This window comes from Electrona antarctica (genome assembly GCF_951216825.1).
Source record: "Electrona antarctica genome assembly, chromosome: 2".
Lineage (NCBI taxonomy): Eukaryota > Metazoa > Chordata > Actinopteri > Myctophiformes > Myctophidae > Electrona > Electrona antarctica.
The window spans coordinates 10,369,207-10,388,820 of NC_136807.1; the positions used below are offsets into that span (position 1 = coordinate 10,369,207).

Genomic DNA, 19,614 nt, shown 5'->3' on the forward strand with positions numbered 1-19,614 from the left:
TATAGAAGATAAAGCTAATATGGACAGGAGGGCATCAGATTAAGCATATGGGCACCTCTTCCAAGTGCAAATACATAATTGTACTCTACTTGAATGGTGACCCTTTACCTGTTTTCAGGTTCACTGTATCACAGCTTGAAAGCTCTCATCAGCCAATGCGCAACAACACAGACACCAACAACTACTGTACAGCTCATGCTCATACTTGCGGGACACCATCCCGACTCCATCACACGACACACACACCCACTGTAAAGACTCCATCACAACACACACACACCCACTGTAAAGACTCCATCACAACACACACACACCCACTGTAAAGAGGCATCCTCAGACACACCACTTTGAACTGTGTTCAAACCTGTTGTGTATAGTTGGCTCAACTCTGCAGTTTCCAAACTTTTCTGGATCAGCGGCCCACTTGGAATTCTCGAAAGCGTACATGCGGCCACACCCATCCGACAGCTGTCAACATTAGCCGTGCATTTTCGGAGCATGTGTGTTTTAATGATCGATCAATCGATTGTGTTCTCGCTTGGATCAACGGGACGTAAACGTAGAATACTTTAAATTACTATTCATCGGTGTCACAAAGAAAACTATTTTTTCCAAGGTTTTAAAGAAAAATACCATGTCTTTTTTTTTAAACATTTATTTTATATTAATGTTATATTATTATTAAAATTGTAGTGTTTTGCCAATTGTTTGGGGGCCCACTTGCAATATCCTCACCCCTGGGGCCCAGGTTGGGACTGTAATCTATAATTGGGGCTATAGGTGGGCCTGCCTGTTGTTTTGAAAAGTAAAAACAGGACGACAAGATGAGGTGTATTTCTATTCTGCATGGCTGATTTATACTTTAATACTTGCTCACCGTACATATCTGATCAACGCAAGGAGACAAGTAAGTTATTTAGATGAAAATCAGTCATCTGCGAGCAACACAGTTGTATGATACCTCACTCACCCCTCGCCTTTTGTCCTCCACCCAGTTTTCCAATACATTTTTTTCATTTAGGATGCAGAGTGGATTGTCTTATCTCCTTTGCCAGTTCTGCCTGTTTCCTGGCTATTAAAAGACTTTCTCCACTGCCCGTGTGCGTGTGTGCGTATGTGCGTGCGTATGTGCGTGCGTGCGTGCGTGCGTGCGTGCGTGCGTGCGTGCGTGCGTGCGTGCGTGTCTCACTCTCGGCTTGATGGAAATGCTTTGTCTTTAATTAGTTGTTTGTCATCATTAAACTAAAAGCTGAGATCCTCTATAGCACTGATATAATGTAATCAAAACATTTCTCACAAAATGTTCAGTACGACTGCAGATGTGCAGATTGATCTATTGGTCTATGCAAAGATATGGATATTAATTAGAGCAAATGTATTTCTTGCAGCTGTAAATGGGTTTCTCCAGGAATCGACTTTGTTGCTACAGAAACTACATTTTAAGAAATTCACAAATTTGTAGGATTCTGAATAATTTAAGTTGACCCACTACTCCCACAGACTAAAACCATGTGGAAATGTTCATTTATACATTCTTAATAGGATCTAATGTTTCCTGTCTGTGTCTTAGTGGCCAATGGTAAAATTATGGTTTCAGCTGACTTAAAATAGTCTTCAAATAATTAATTTAAAAAGTTTTCAAATAATTGTATTGGAGTAAAAGTACAAATTTAAGGCTCTGAGATGTAGTGGAGTAGAAGTAAAAGTATTGGAAATTGGAAATACTCAAGTAAAGTACAAATAGCTCAACATTTTACTTAAGTACAGTACTTAAGTAAAAGTGCTTAGTTACTTTCCACCACTGTCTACCAGTGACACCATCGATTGGGATCCAATATAAACTACAGCCTGTCTCTCCCCGTAAAGTTAGCATGCTGAATTGAGGCCATTGTTCTTAATACATGTTGTAATGAGCTACGGTTTATGCTGCCATCTTACTCAGCCGCCTATCGGAAGTCCCGAGGCCATTGTTCTTGCATTAATAAAATGTTTTAAAACTTGTTTGGGTTTATACCAAACCTGCCTACCAATGATGTCACTGTTTGGCATGTTTTCTGAACTTCCATGCCCCTCCTCTGAGACACAGTAAGTACAGAAAGGCTGCCAACTTAGCATTAGTGAGGACCAGTTATATGAAGATAGGCTGAAAAAGAGTGAAGCAAAGTTGTTGGAAGGTGCTCTTTGGTCCAAAAAAGGAGGGGATCGAAGCATCAACAATACAAAAGAAAAACCAAGGCACTCTTCAAAAAGTTAAGAAGCTTATTACAGTATATTGCCAACCAGGAACATAAACCCAACAGTCCCTGGACAGTCCTGACATCAACCAGCACAGCATCCAATTTCAAAAGCCTCAATAGCCACACATTTACAAGCCCAAAGCCTTGAAGCGAGGGGTGCTGCGGGACCGCGTGCCCGCCTGCCTGGCTGCACCGTGTTGCTTGGTGTGTGTGTAGGCTGGGGGACTGTGGGGGAGCGTCCAGGCTCTTATCAGGCCAAGCAGTGCAGAAGCAGACCAGGCATGGGTGGGAAAAGGGCAGGGTTGAGCGCTCTTTGAACGTGGCCCCATGGCAGGACCAGGGAGATAACTTTGTTCTGGGCCAGGAGAGATGACATCATGACGGATGAGGATGAAGATGTGGGAGCATGGGCAGGAAACGTTATCCAACCGGGCCTTCACTTCCAATGGCACCGCACGGCCGGGCACGGACACACACACATGCATGCACGCACTCACACACGCATGGAAGCACACACACAGTTCCACTTCTAGACAGTACAGTACAGTACATCTTCCTACACTTATACACCCCCCCCCCCCAATGGTGTATGTAAAACTACACAAGCAAAGAAGGTCATGATCACGCACACTGTGTGGATGGATGTGGGCACGCACGCACACACACACACACACGCACACGCGCACACGCACGCACGCACGCACACGCACACACACACACACACACACACACACACACACACACACACACACACACACAGTGACTTTTGCAGTGCCTACTCATCCGATGGGGTTACCCACAGTCAGGACTCGGCGGTCAGGTTGGAGGTTCCTCACTCAGAACCAGTGGTCACTTCATAAAGAGACACACGTACGCATGGGACCGTGACCCGCTTTGATCAACTGCTCCGTCCCCAAAGACAGCTGGGAACTTTTGGGAGAGATATAAAAGGGTCATTCAACTAAGCATCTGGCTTTTACCTCTGTAAGTGCAATCAGTACATTTACAAAATTAATAATGTGCTCCAACGTGTTACTCTGTTTGAAATATAGTCTGTTAAAGGCCTTGCAGTTATTAAAGGCTTTTAGAGTCATTATTGTAGGGGCTTGAGTTGGATTTCTAGTTCAGCGACTGCAACAAATGTCAAGAACGGTTACATCACGGATCATTAATTTAATGGTGACTTTAACCTGGAATGATATATGATGACAAACATTTCAAATTGCAGGAACAAAATGTCAAGCGATCAAACGTATATATAGAGAGCGTTGTGTTATTCCTTTTGATGTGCCGGTGCAGTCCATATTGGCTCTGACGGGCGCCGCACAGATGACTAAATGTGGTTGTATAATTTGTCACGTGCATGGTGTCGCGCGAAAAGGGCCAATCTATAAGCTCACAGCACGTGACATCACAACACGTTGTGAGCTTGCAGATCTGATGTTTATGGCAAGCAACGTATGCGTACTGTATACATACTGTATGAATCATTACAGTAGCAGTGGCTTACTAATCAGTGCTGGCAGAGTACATATGCTTCACTCACAATGTTCCGGCTGGGTGAACGTTGTCTTTCTGATTCAGCAGCTGTGCTGAACGAGACTCTCGCTGTCTGGCATCACTTAACCATTTCTGGACGGGAACCGGAACCCCTTTTGGTGTTTTAAGCATTATGTTATACTTTAGCTATTGGAAAATAGCAGATCTACAAGCTCATAGTGCCGCGCTACGAGCTTGTAGATCTGCTATTTTTGAAAAATCTTGAAAATGTGGCACAAACCTTTGAATATATATTCTTTCAGAGCGAACGTTTTAACTCAAATCTTTGCTTCTGGGAGGGTCCCTGGAACAACATATTTTCCGATGGGGTCCGGTGGCCAATTACATATATATTTGGGGGTCCTTGACATGAATATGTTTGAGAACCACTGACATAGAAACAGGTTTTTCATGATTTAGAAGGCATTTGTAGAATCGTCCTCAGGTCTAAATGGGTTAATGGTAAATGACAAATATATAATAAGGATGGACTCGGGCTATAATGCACTACTGTATATGATTTGTCCTTTTTTTCTTTTCAATTTTCTCTTGGTCTGTCACTTTACTCACTTCCACATGTATTGTCCAAATAATAAGAAACATTTGAATAGCCTACTTTCCAGATACCGGTATTTAAACAATTTCATTCCCTTTCTTCTCTTGCTCAATAACGTGCGGTTGTGAGAGATTATTTGTTTTTTTATAGTACTTTAACTTGGATCATAATTTTCAGTTCAGTCTCTTCTTCCAAAAGGTTCATTTTTATAATAACAACCTTGGTCTTGATTTAAGCAGCGAGCTCCTTTCAACCAATTAGGGGATAAAGCTGTCCCCCCGGGCAACTTCTCATGAACGATCTGCTCTGCTCTGAAAAAGCCTTATGACAGGGGATTTTCACCCTGCACTGGAATTGGGCCTAATTGGAGAGCCTAATTGGGTTCAAAATCTGAGGATAAGAGCTGCGTGCAATCTGTACTTTAGCCACACGGTCTTCACAATTTATATTTTCTACATCAGTGGTTCCCAAAGTGGGGGCCGGAGAACTCCCGGGGGGTCCTTGAGGCAGTTCCAGGGGGTCCCCAGCTAAATGACAGTTTGGAACCAAATGGACCCTTATGGGTCTGTAACTCTGAGCCATTTGGTTCCATTATTTTGTACACTCTGAGTTAAATTAACATAGATTTTATAATGTTAATTGTGGGTGCCAGATATAGAAATGTCATTAAATGGGGGTCCGTAGACTAATGCATGTCAAACTGGAGGTCCTTGACAATAAAATGGTTGAGAATCACTGCTAGAGCCGTAAAAATCTTCTTATATGGGGGTGTCCATGGCATATCTTTTCAAATGGTGGGGCTAATGAGTGTCAATTTGGGGGTCCTTGACATGAAAAACCAGAACCAGTGTTCTACATGAACCAACCAGGACCAACCACCAACCAGGTCGTTTTAGATTTTAGCGTTGGCTATTCAAAAATAGCAGATCTATACAAGCTACTAGGGATGGGAATTATCGATTAATGCATTAATTGATAGTTGATACGTTATGATAAGCTTAAAAAAAATCTGAGAATCTTCATTTCCCTCAATGTCTAACATAAAAATCTACACTTTGCTGATATACAGAAAGAATACAAAAGCCGGGCATATTATATTCCTTAATCAAATAGTTATTTGACCATTTGCGATACAGGGCCAGGCAATGGCATCTTTGTATGAGGAATAGGCCTATCTCACAGCCCCCTTTCCACGCCCCCTTCCGGTAGCTAGTGGTGTCATTTAACATTAGCATTTACATGTTTTTTTCTCTGGAGAATCTAAGTACATTTGCTAATGTAAAAATGTGACAGACCAATATTATTATGAAGCAAACAAGATGGTAAATCAGCTCGAACAGATAGAACAAACCTTACCTTGAGAAAACAAAAGTTGTAGACTTCTTAAATGACCTCTGTTAACATGTAGTGTCTATGGAGTGACGTCACGCTATCACCACTAGCTCCGAAAGGGGGCGGGGAAATTCTGTGAGATAGGCCTATTGAATCCAAATGAAAAGTGCACTGTCTTGTCTGTCACATCACATGCAAAAGCATTAATTTGATTAGTTATTAACTGTTAAGTTTAATTGACTAATTTCTTAACGTTGATTAATCGATTTACTATTAACATCCCTATAATACAAGCTTGTATGTCTGCTATTTTGAACATTTGTGACTATGAATGCACAGAGCTTATAGGCCATATATATAGCAGTGCAGGTTCTCAAACAATTTGGGGATCAAGGAATCCCAAATTGACGCATTGTGACGCATTGTGCAGCTTGTATGTACATCTGCTATTCTTAAATAGCCAGCGTATAAATCATGGATTAAGTTGTTAAAATGATGGTGATGCCCTCTGTATAAACCATCCTACTGCAGGGACCCCCTGGAAATCCCCAAAGGACCCCTGGGGGGCCCCGGACCCCACCTCGAGTATCAGTGCTATATAGGGTACCTACCACCTAATGTAAGAATGAATTCCCACGCTCTGGGATATGGCCCATCTGAGAACAACAGCCTCTCACTCAATGTTAAAATGCAGAGAAATGGAAATCAAATTCAGCATAAATCATTGAGATGAAAGGTCTGCTTGCTTCATTCTGGAACCACGTTAGTAGAGTTTTATTTTTTTTAAATATGCAAACAAGCTTCAGTCTTTCATCAATTTTGAAGCAGATTTACCTTTACACAAATTAAAATATAATTAACCAAGTAGTAAAAAGTAAAAAACAGATTGTTAATATCCTATCTCACCAACAGGAGTGATGGAGTCCATAGCCTCATCACCTAATTGTCTTTGCATTGAGAAAGAGGAGATCAAGGTGTTCCCATTCAGTATTTGTGATTTTTGATACGCATGGACTGCAACTGAACTCTTTTCTGTTAATTCAAACTGATCACATACAGACCATTTACTATAACCTAAGAGGACTAAAAGTCAAATACTTGAAATAAATAAAATATAAATAATTCCAAAGTGTCTCACATACAATACAATAACTGCGCTGATTGACCAGCTGCCATAGCAAAGATAAGGCAGCCAACCCAACATGCTCAAGCTTATCACCCTCTCTGTCCTTTCATCGCCCACGGGGTATGCGATAAGATACAAAACAAAAAAAACCAATGGAGTGGTAGAGTAGCTCAGTGAGCAGGGAAACAATCTCATGATTACAAGACCTCAAGGAACCTTCATCTGCACAATCACAGATGCGTTGTGAGCTTGTAGATCTGCTAGATCTTCGAGCACGTGCAGTGAAGCTGTCAAAGTAAAGCATAAAGCATCAATCTGTCGGGCTTGTGAAACCACGATCAGAATCAACAGCACGGATCAAAGAGATAAATCATAATTCCAGATGTAAACAAAGAATGACAGCCCTTTATATCTTCCCCACGCAGGCATGCTCACTGTTGGGACAGATCGAAATGTGCCGTATCCTGAACATCCTGCTGGCTCTCCTCAGCCGCTTCCTGTTTGCCGTGCATGGCATGGTGACGGTGTGGCGGGTGGTGGCCGTCAAGGGCGAGCCTCTCTATTGGCTGCTGCTGACGGGCGTGGCCCTGCTGGGCGTGGAGATGGCCGTCACGCTCAGGTGCACTCGGAACGCCGAGTGGAAATGGTAACAGAGCACAACGCCGTAGAGTAAACACACTACCTTTACAACATCCTACATATAGGCAGGTAGGCCTAAATGTGTTTTAGACGATTCTACAAATGTCTTCTAAATCCTGACAGTTTTCTGAAAAATCCATGTTTCATGTCAGTGGTTCTCAAACATTTTCATGTCAAGGACCCCCAAAAATATATGTAATTGGCCGTCGACCCTCATCTAAAAATATGTTGTTCCAGGGACCCCCTGAAGCAAAGATTTGAGTTTAAAACGTTCGCTCTGAATGTTTTGCGCCATATTTCCAGCAAGGGCGAAATCCAGAACAGCCGGCCGGTCCGTCGTAAGGCCGGCTGGATCCCTCGTAAGGCCGGCCGGCCGGCCTCGTTTTAATCGTGCCGCACATTTTCACAAATTTTCAAAAAATAGCAGATCTACAAGCTCGTAGCGCAGATCTGCTATTTTTCAACAGCTAAAGTATAACATAATGTTAAAACACCAAAGGGGTTTCCCGTCCAGAATGGGTTAAATCATTTAGGAGTTTCTGTGGGCAAGAAGGAAATCATGTGAAGGAAATCATGTCATGACAGTCACATCTAAATGAAACACACCCATAAGTAATATTATTACCGCTGTTCTGTGACCAAACATAGCATCTAAAGCACGTTTACTGGCTATAGATTATTTAGAAGACTTCTAGCCTTCAAGCCTTCTAAAAATGATCATAGAAAATATCACCAGATATAAAACTGAATATTCACGTCACACTGGCGTTCTACTCTCTGGGGAAAAAACACCTTGGTGGATACTTCCCCTAATAGCTGAGAAAACTTTGTGCAGCATTTGAATCAAAACATGTTTTTTTGAATTGCCATTTCTGCCAAGCAGCAAACTAGCTTAGGCCTTGACTTGTTTGTTTTCCATTATCCGTTTTTTCAGAGCTTCGGAATTACAGATGGGTAGGCAGAGGTATTTGAAACCATGTAATGGGTCTATTATGATGTCGAGGCTGGACATGTTTGTAGCGGAATATCCATCAGGACATAACAGCTGGTTCAATGAGTAGCCTTCATGGGAACCAAATGGCTCCCGAGCAATATATGTGGCCCCTATAGGCTGTAGCGTGAGGCAGCTTGATTTACAAGTTCGCCCCCTGGACATGACGCTATAGTATGTCACAGGGACTTACCCCCGGCCCCAATCCAACCCTTGATGCTGTGTGCCAAGCAGGGAGGCATTGCGTACCATTTTTATAGTCTTTGGAGAGGGGATTGAACCCCCGAGCTCCAAATCTCAAGGCGGACACTGAGTTTAAGAGGAGAAAATAGAGTCCGCAACACTGGTATGAAAACTCAGCTCCACTGAGTTTAACCACGGTCGGGAGATCCTCAGTATTAATCCAACTCTGATGATATTACAACATACATTACACTCTCAGAGTTACGAATGAATACATTACAATTTACAATTTAAGCATTTAGCAGACCCTCTTAATCCAGAGCGACTTACATTAAGCAAGAACAAAAAGCATGGCAATACATCACATACATAAAAAGTAGCTATCATGACTCATACGTAAGCTAAGAACATAACAGTGGAATATCTATATAATGGAACTACCTGTATGCATGTACATGTATACTTAAAAATGCTATAAGTCAACATAAAATGCTATCTAAGTCTACATAAAAATGTCGGGGCTAGGGCAAGTGCTACGGGCCATGATGGAGTCTGAAGAGGTGGGTTTTCAGACTACGGCGGAAGGTTGGGAGTGAGGCTGCAGTTCTGATTGCAATGGGAAGTGCATTTCATAGTTTTGGAGCCAGAAGGGAGAAGAGTTTGGGACGTGTGGAGCGCTGTCCCTGCGTTTTTAGTGAAGGTACTTCCAGCTTCCCTGCGTTGGCTGATCTGAGTGCGCGGGAGGGTTTGTAGGGTTCGATCAGACTTTCAAGATATGGGGGAGCCATACCTTTGGTTGCTTTGAATGCCAGCATCAGAGTTTTGTATTCTGTGTGGGCAGCGACCGGGAGACAATGGAGGGAGCGGAGAAGGGGGGAGACATGTGAGAATTTTGTCTGGTTGAAGACCAAGCAAGCTGCAGCATTTTGGATCAGTTGGAGAGGCTTAAGTGTGCATGCTGGTAGGCCAGTAAGGAGGGAGTTACAATAGTCAAGTTTTGACATGACTGCTGTCTGGATTTGGAGCTGGGCTGACTCCTGTGTGAGGAATGGTCTAATTCGTCGTATGTTATACATTAAAGGGCCACTTCACCCCTTTTGCAACCAGATCTTATTTTAATGATGTTTGGGAGACAATAAACACTTTCCTGGGGTTTTTATGTGGGTAATAATTATGCGTTTTTAGACATTTTAGTATTTCAAAGTGTCGATGATGTCAGGTCTCACTTCCTTCCTGGACTACAATTTCCATAATGCGTTGGTGCACTGCTCCTCCTTGTGGATAGGGGGAGGGCTGTGTTACTGAGACATGTAGTCCAGGAAGTAAGTGAGCCCAGTGTCCATGACATCATGGACACTTGGACATACTAAAATGTCTAAAATCACTTACCCACATAAAAAAACCCAGGGAAGTGTTTCTTGTCTCCCAAACATCATTAAAATAAGAGCTGGTTGCAAAAGGGGTGAAGTGTCCCTTTAACACTGATTCTTTTTCTGTATACACTGAGTCGCACACCCTCCAAGAAATAACTCATTTTCAGCTCTATTAAAAACGTGTGACAAGACAACAATACAAAGCAAAATGTAACAATAATTTGACAACACAGATGAGCTCGTTCATTTAATATGGTTCCCTCTCCTGTCCCTATTGGGATGAATGAAAAATTGTTGCTGGGCTGACAGATAAAAAAAAAAGGAAAATAAGAAAGAAACCAACCAACAAGAGCGAGTCACGCTGTTGTCTCATAAAAATGGCTGGCGGAAGGAAGGATTGAGGAGTAGCAGTCCTCCGCGTAAACATATTTTGCGAGGCAAGTAAATAACTTCTGACCTTGTAAGTTGTAACGGGAAGAGCAATTTACAACTGCCCGTCCAAGATGGTGAGAGGCAGATTCTGTGTGAGCTGTGAGGCGCTTTATGTTCTCAGCCAAAGAAAAACATCTCTCTCTCGCTCTCCCGCCTCCCTCTCCCCATCAACACCAAAGCTAGTCCTTTGAAATGTTATTGCGCTGTATGTCTCTCTGTCTGCTTACGTAGCACCATATCGCCTCCGTTACATCTCTCTCTCTTTGTCTCTCTGTCTGTCTGAGTCTCATCCTTTCATGGAGGAAATACCTACTGGCTCTAGTCTTTTTTATTTATTTTTTACCAGCCAGGTCCGTGATATTTCTGCCCCTGGGGCTTTTAGTGGAATAAACATGAACTGAGGTCAACCGTTATTACATATACTTCAAAAAGGTACAGCAGTGTGACGCCAGAGCTCATTCGGAAAGCAACGGTTCCTCTGTCAGAATCATTTGGTTGCGGCTTGGCCTGCCTCACTCACACATGCAGGGAGCATTTTGACACAAGCCTTTTTCATCTCTCTCTCTCTCTCTCTCTCTCCCCGAGTCTTTACTTTGAAGTTCTCTCTTCATGGAGAAGGCTTTGCGCTGTCAAGAGGGATTTGCATATATGATGAGAATAATTGCCTGTCTGAAATACGATGCTTATTTTGGAAAAAGTTAAATAAAATAAAAGCATGCATATAGGCTATACGACACACACACACACACACACACACACACACACACACACACACACACACACACACACACACACACACACACACACACACACACACACACACACACACACACACACACACACTATATTTAGCTTCTTTCTTCTTTAATGATTATGGGGGGGTGAACTCACCATTTGCACAACTCTCTCTCTCTCTCTCTCACACCCCTTTGGGTGTCTTCTTTTAGGTTCTCCCCCATGGTGTTCCTCTACCTCAGCACAGTCATCCCCTCCATTTGGTTTCTGGAGCTGAGCCTGCTGCAGTCCAAGCTGCCCGTCAACGTCTCCTCGGGTCCCGAGCTGCATCTGCTGGCTCACATCCCCATCGCAGCGGTGGGTGTCACCACCACCGGCCGCCTCACGCTGCCTCCCCCCATGAACGCTGACGCTGCCACCCCACCGCCTCACACTGTCTCCCCCCATGCACGGCACGCTGGCCGCCACCACCCCACCGCCTCACACTGCCTCCCCCCCATGCATGCACGCTGGCCGCCTCCTCCCCCCATGCACGCTGGCCGCCACCACCCCACCGCCTCACACTGCCTCCCCCCCATGCATGCACGCTGGCCGCCTCCTCCCCCCATGCACGCTGGTCGCTGCCACCCCACCGCCTCACACTGCCTCCCCCCATGCACGGCATGCTGGTCGCTGCCTCACACTGCCTCCCCCCCATGCACGCTGGCCGCTGCCTCACACTGCCTCCCCCCCATGCACGCTGGCCACTGCCTCACACTGCCTCCCCCCCATGCACGCTGGTCGCCGCCACCCCACCGCCTCACACTGTCTCCCCCCATGATGCACGCTGGTCGCTGCCACCCCACCGCCTCACACTGCCTCCCCCCATGATGCACGCTGGCCGCCGCCACCCCACCGCCTCACACTGCCTCCCCCCATGATGCACGCTGGCCGCTGCCACCCCACCGCCTCCCCCCATGCACGCTGGTCGCCGCCACCCCACCGCCTCACACTGTCTCCCCCCATGATGCACGCTGGTCGCTGCCACCCCACCGCCTCACACTGCCTCCCCCCCATGCACGCTGGTCGCCGCCACCCCACCGCCTCACACTGTCTCCCCCCATGATGCACGCTGGTCGCTGCCACCCCACCGCCTCACACTGCCTCCCCCCATGATGCACGCTGGCCGCCGCCACCCCACCGCCTCACACTGCCTCCCCCCATGATGCACGCTGGCCGCAGCCACCCCACCGCCTCCCCCCATGCACGCTGGTCGCCGCCACCCCACCGCCTCACACTGTCTCCCCCCATGATGCACGCTGGTCGCTGCCACCCCACCGCCTCACACTGCCTCCCCCCATGATGCACGCTGGCCGCCGCCACCCCACCGCCTCACACTGCCTCCCCCCATGATGCACGCTGGCCGCTGCCACCCCACCGCCTCACACTGCCTCCCCCCATGATGCACGCTGGCCGCTGCCACCCCACCGCCTCACACTGCCTCCCCCCATGATGCACGCTGGCCGCTGCCACCCCACCGCCTCCCCCCATGCACGCTGGTCGCCGCCACCCCACCGCCTCACACTGCCTACCCCCATGCATGCTGGACGCTGCCACCCCACCGCCTCACGCTGCCTCCCCCCATGCACACTGGCCGCTGCCACCCCACCGCCTCCCCCCATGCACGCTGGTCGCTGCCACCCCACCGCCTCACACTGCCTCCCCCCCTGCACACTGGCCGCTGCCTCCCCACCGCCTCCCCCCATGCACGCTGGTCGCTGCCACCCCACCGCCTCACGCTGCCTCCCCCCATGCACACTGGTCGCTGCCACCCCACCGCCTCCCCCCATGCACGCTGGTCGCCGCCACCCCACCGCCTCACACTGCCTCCCCCCATGATGCACGCTGGTCGCCGCCACCCCGTCACGCTTATACCTGAGGAGAGATAAAAGTCTTTAATCTGGCAAAAGGGGCGAAAGATAATGTGTTTCTTGCAGGAAGTGTATAATGCCCTGAGATGAAGTCCAGATAGACACTGTGTGCTCCCAAAAAAAACTAAACGCTGTGCTCGCTCAGATCTTGTACCTCGTGGGTGGTTTTAGTGCTGTTGCTTTCATGTGGGATTTGGCCCGGGTTTGTTTTGGCCCTTGTGGCTGTGCGCTTTGTGCGCTTTGTGCTGGGTGACAGCCATTGAATCTTCAAGATGTAGATGACGCATACAGTATAGTCAGGATAACATGAATCACTCCTTTCACCAGTGGTTCACACATTTTCAGGTCAACTATTTTCAGCTGTTTTCTTAAACATTTTGTTTTCTAATTCATGGAATTTCTTTGATTTCTTCATAAAAGATTACTGAAGAAAAAACATCAAATTTGTTATTAATTCATGAAAAGTCTTGATTTTGGGATTGTTTTTTGGAAATGTTTTGAAATACTAATAATTAAAAACTAAAAATTTAGTAAAACCAAAAATAAAGGGACCCATACAAATGTGGGGGGCCCCAACCCAGTGCCTGGGAACCAGTGATCTACACCCGTGGTTCTCAAAGAGGGGTCCGGGGACCCCCAGGGGTACTTGAGAGAGTTCCAGGGGGTCCCCAGCTAAATGATAAGATAGGAACCAAATTGACCTTCATGGGTCTGTATAACTCAGAGTGTACAAATGGAACCAGGTCCATTTAGTTCCATTTGTACACTCTCAGAGTTACATTTGCATCGATTTTATAATATGAATATGCGTTCCAGAGATAGAAATGCCATTAAATGGGGGTCTAATGCATGTCAAACTGGAGGTCCTTTAAATTAAAATGTAAGAATCACTGCTAGAGCCGTAACAATCTCCTCTCATGCATGGGGGTCCCTGGCATATCCTTTCAAATGGTGGTCCGCGGGCTGATAATTGTCAATTTGGGTTCCTTGTCTTGACGTGAAAAAGTTTGAGAACCACTGCTCTATATACAATGTGATTCTGATGTGTCTTCCACCTACTCAGGGAATCGGCGAGTTAGACCCAGAGAACTGGGCGGCGGGCCTGGAGCAGACCATGCTCATTGTGCTGGTGTTGGGCCGATGGCTGATGCCCAAGGGGGACATGTCCCGCGACCAGCTGTCCCAGCTGCTCATGGTCTACGTGGGCCTGGGCGCAGACATCCTCGACATCTTCGACACCTTCAAGGCAAGGTTATTATTATGGTTATACGAAACAAACTAAAACTAACATTTCATAAAAACATTTCCGCTAACCGAACTAAATAAAAACCAGAAAAGGAAAAGAAAAAGGATAACTAACTGAAACTGTATTGCATGCGTTTACAAAACTAAGTAAAACGAACTGAAAAATAAATAAATAATTATATACCAGTAAGACGCCTGGGGGCGAGGGGCGAGGTTGCGTGCACTGGCCATATATGGAGCGTATCTTGAGTGTACAGGGTGTGATGAGGTCAGATCAAGATATGGAATGTCAGAACAGGTCAGCTCCATTATGGAGATCTAAGGGTGGCAGCGGGGGCAGTGTATTGAATATACAGGGTTTGATGAGGGCCCAGGTATACGGGCCAGGCCTTCATTTTCGGGCCTACAACTATAATGAAAAATCCTATTATAACCTTTGTTTTCAAGGAGCCCGAGGTGAAAACCAACCGCGTGGTGATCATCGTGGGCTTGGCGCTCTTCTCCTGGGCCCTCATGCAGTTCCCCCTGGTGCTGACGCAGACCAGGCCCCCCAAAGGCCACCAGCACCAGACTGGCACCACCATCCCACGTCAAGAAGAGCCATCTCCCCCCCATGTGGGGAACCAGAGAGCCTCCTGCTGCTCCAGCGAGGTGTGGAGCTTGTATTTAATATTTATATTTATTATTATTTTTTCTCTCAAGAAATACAGAAAAAAAGAGCATAAACAAAGACAAAAAAAGAGAGAGAGAACAGGGCATGATTTCAAAACAATGAGTCATTAGAATAAGTTACACTTCTAGAGAGTATATGGAAAGTGGAGGGCATACAAGATACAAATACACATATAAGGCCCTTTTCTGTGTCTTAAGTACCAGGTCTTACGACTTAACCCAGAGGTGTGGCCAATGCTGTTTGGCCACTCAAAATAGTAGTGAAGTCATAAGACCTGGTACTTAAGACACAGAAAAGGGCCTTATATGTGTATTTGTATCTTGTATGCCCTCATAATACATAATACATAATCACACATAATACTGAGTAGGTTCAGTGTGACATTTAAGACAATCTAAGAATGACTTCCAAATAACATAGAACTTGCTTGAATTGTAAATCATATCATACCGAGTTCTCTCTCCATATGCAATATACAAGTCAGTTCAGATAACCAAGTCTTGAAGTGAGGTACAACATCTGCTTTCCAAAGTCTCAAGGCCTATTCATAGTCCAGTTTTCGGTGCAGAGGTGACCACCGAAACGCTGGTTAGTAAAAACAGAGAGATGTGTTGTGTGAGCGGTGACCACCGCGGCGTGACGTCATGTTGTAGTTTTCTGGTGGTCTTTACCGAAAACTGGACTATTGTTGGGTTCACACAGGCAGACGCAATGACGCAGTCTACCATTCACTTGGCAGCGACATGACGTTGCAAAGACGCAATGATGCATGTGGCTGCTCCAAATAAACTCACAGCGCGTCTTTGCATCGTTTCATCTGCCCGTGTGAACCTTAGAGTATAGAGACGGCACCGGATTTCTAATCCCATCCACTTGCATTAAGTTGCTCAAAAGCGCATGAGGCGATTTCACTCCTCCTTCCGGGTAGGAACAGAGTGCATTCTGGGATGGATTGGGTCCAAACACATGAACACGCTGCCGTTGACTATCATTGCACGCGTTCACGTGCGTTCACATATGAAACAGCGTTCACGTGTCATCATGAACGTGCGCAATGATAGTCAACGGACCAGCACGTTCATGTGTTTGGGCCAGCGCTGGAATACCAAATTCGGCCACTATGTCCATTTCGCCTCAGGGTTTCCTCCGGGTGCCGTCTCTATTCATATATACTCTAAGGTGTGAACGCATTAGAATAGACCTTTAGAATCTTTATTTATTTTTTGCAACTATACCAGGTGTGGAGCTTGCTGCTGACGGTGGGGCTGCAGGACGGGCCGTTCCTCGTGTACCGCCTGTACCTGCTGGTGGAGGAGCGGGTGCTCAACCAGCTGATGATCTTCTTCACCTGCAAGAACATCCTGGTCGTCCTGCTGGAGCTCTACCGGATATTCGTGGTGCAGTGCGAGCAGCGCCAGTCTGGGGCGGTGGCGGCGGTTGGGCGGGGCGCGGAGCGGTGGGCGCGCCACACGCCGCCACTGGCGCCCTCATCATGGTGTCGAATCTGGGAGGCCAAGAAAGGGAATAAGGAAGAAGAAGTGGAGGCGGCGGTTGATGACACGGTCAGTGGTCAACAACACGCGGACCAGGACCAGGACCACCGGAGCCGTCACGCGGAGATGGAAGGCGTGGGCGAGAGTGACGGCGAGGGAGCAAGATTAGAGCCGTCGCTCGGCGTGGAAAGACTTAAAATGCCATAGCTGGGGCAAGGACTCGCGCCCTCGGGGGGGGGGGGGGGGGGGGGGGGGGGGATGCTTTAACTTACCGAGAGAGAACACTCAAACACATCTTGCGTCTCCAGTGGTGGAAAGTAGGCAAACTAAAGTGTTTGTATACTTTTACTTGAGTATTTCCAATTTCCAATACTTTTACTTCTACTCCACTACATTTATTTGGAAACTTTAGTTACTATGTAGATTGAATATTAGTACACAAAACACATTAACCACTTCAACCGAATCAACCCTATATAGGCTATAAATTTCGGCCATTTGAAAATAGTCGATCTACAAGCTCACAATGTGTTGCAATGCGACACATTGTGAGCTTGTAGATCGGCTATTTTCAAAAGATTTTTCATACATTTGAAAACTTGAAATGGGACATTTTGGCATGATGAGTAAAATGGTAAAAGGAAAATGGTGCAATATATCGCGCTTTTATCCACAGAGTACTTTTGGTAGCCTACTATAAAGTACAATTTGATGTTGTTTTACTTGTTTCTATATTGCAGTATTGATACTTTTACTTAAGTAAAGAATATGAGTATACTTTCCCCACCACTGTCCATCTCTCTCTCATCACTACAGTTCCGTCGTCTACACCAGTGGTTTCCAAAGTGGGGTCCGGGGACCCCCAGGGGTCCTTGAGAGAGTTCCAGGGGGTCCCCAGCTAAATGATAGTTTGGAACCAATTGGACCCTTAAGGGTCTGTAACTTAAGGGTCTGTAACCAAATGAACCCTAACGGGTCCATTTGGTTCCATTTGTACACTCTCAAATTAACATTGATTTTACAATATAAATTGGGTGTCCCAGAGATATTTAACGGGTTGAGAATCTCTGAATGAAGAGCCGTACAAATCTTCTCTTATGGGGGTGTCCCTGGCATATATTTTCAAATGGCAGGCCAGTTAGTGTCAATTTGGGGTTCCTTGACATGAAAAGGTTCGGGAACGACTGGTCTACACATATTTTCAGCTCTGTCTGGAGGCTTGGTTCCTCGAAATAGACCACAGGGCAGGAGAGAAGCCCTATTCAGAGATACTGAATGTATGCAAAGTCTTTGACATGCAGGTGCTGCGAAGGAAAATAAACCCAGGCTCAGGTTCAAACAAGGTTTAGGCCTATAATGGTGGATGGATTTCTGTTAATTGGAAGTGCATACATAACAAAGGTTTAATCTAACTAGTGGCACTGCTGAATACGTACTGAAGACAAGAATAGTCACACAAATATAGCCTAATACTGCAACATTAACAATATAACACATAGGCTATTGCCTACCATATAAATACCATGTATTATTTTAAAGAAATCAACCATGGCTGTCGTTTCTGTGGCTGCCATGAGATGGCACTGTTGCCAAGTCAACCAAGGCCAGAATGTTTATATTTGATTAGGCATGCATGCCAGTTATAGAGAGAACACGGTGCACAGCAACACACACGCACGCAAGCAAGCACACACGCATGCACTCACGCACACTCACAGTGTATAATTCTGTAGGCTACATTGAGAGGTTAATACAGTTAACCCGTAAGTCGGTGCTATTGCAATGAATAGTTTGATCCAAACAAAACCCTATCTTTGTCAAATTAAACGGCACACAAGCTATGGTCACACGCAGCCTGCATACAGGAGAGGCTCTCTAAACTAACTGATCCACATTACGTTGTGACTGTGAGCATGTAGACTGCATGGCTATCTGGCGCACAACTAGGGCTGTCCCGATCCGATCACGTGATCGGAAATCGGGGGCCGATCACGTTATTTTCAAATGATCAGAAGCAAAAACACGTGATCGGGAGTCACTCAGGACATCCCTATAAATACCAGTAAGACACCTGAGGGCGAGAAGCGACCTCGCCCTAAAGGGCGATCCGCCTGGGTGACGGCAGACTGCTGGGTGAGCGCTGTCGCTTTGGTCTGGGGGGGTCAGATCAACATATGGAATGAATGATGTACTGGCCATATATAGAGAGTGTGTTGAGTGTACAGGGTTTGATGAGGTCAGATCAACATATGGAATGTCAGAACAGGTCAGCTCCATATATGGAGATCTAAGGGTGGCAGCAGGGGCAGTGTATTGAGTGTACAGGGTTTGATGAGGGCCGGGCCTTAATTCTCGGGCCTGTTGAGAACTCCGGGTGGGGAGGGATCAACATATGCAATGTCAGAACAGGTCAGCTCCATATATGGAGATCGAAGGGTTTGAGGTCAGATGTAGAGTTGCTGGCCAGATATACAGATCTAGGTGATGATCCAGTCTTCTCCATGTATGGCTATCCGGGGTTTGAGTGTGTCGTAATCTTCATAATGGAGACGGACATATATGGTGGTGTGATGTGTCACGAGGCGTGATGTCACAAGGCGTGACCATATATGGAGGCGTTATGTCATGAGGCGTGATCATATATGGAGGAGTGATGTCATGAGGCGTGGCCATATATGGAGGCGTGACCGATCGACCGACCGACCGACGGGAAATGCAGGTTTTTGCAGTCGCAATTACATCCATATCGCGATATTAGACTGGATATTGTGTGATTTTGGATAATTTGTATTGTGATATGGCAAAAATACAAATATCGGATCGAAAAATCGGTATCGGCAGATACATGATAAAAATAAAATGATCGGAACCAGATCGGGAGCAAAATAAATAAAAAACGTGACCGGGACATCCCTACGCACATAATCATCATGTCAGTATAGCCTAAAATAAGCACAAAGTCACCTCCGAGACAATCAGGCCCAGACTACAAAAGTAGGCTAAAAGGCTCTTCCAGAACATGAGAGGACGTTAAACTAAGTATGACACACACACACACACACACACACACACACACACACACACACACACACACACACACACACACACACACCCCAATACATCAAACTGGCAAACGGTGCCAGGGGCTTG

The 19,614-nt window shown here is 46.1% G+C and overlaps 1 protein-coding gene across 1 annotated transcript; it reads left to right on the top strand.

Moving 5' to 3' along the window:
* Nucleotides 1-7,242: 7,242 nt before the first annotated feature.
* LOC306931987 (transmembrane protein 26) lies at nt 7,243-16,671 on the top strand (the record flags this gene model as incomplete). The annotated part of the gene is made up of 5 exons (XM_079513692.1): nt 7,243-7,436; nt 11,356-11,500; nt 14,117-14,299; nt 14,746-14,949; nt 16,210-16,671. The coding sequence occupies 5 exons, from the start codon at nt 7,243-7,245 to the stop codon at nt 16,669-16,671; spliced, it is 1,188 nt and encodes a 395-aa protein (XP_079369818.1).
* Between the last annotated feature and the right edge of the window lie 2,943 nt (nt 16,672-19,614).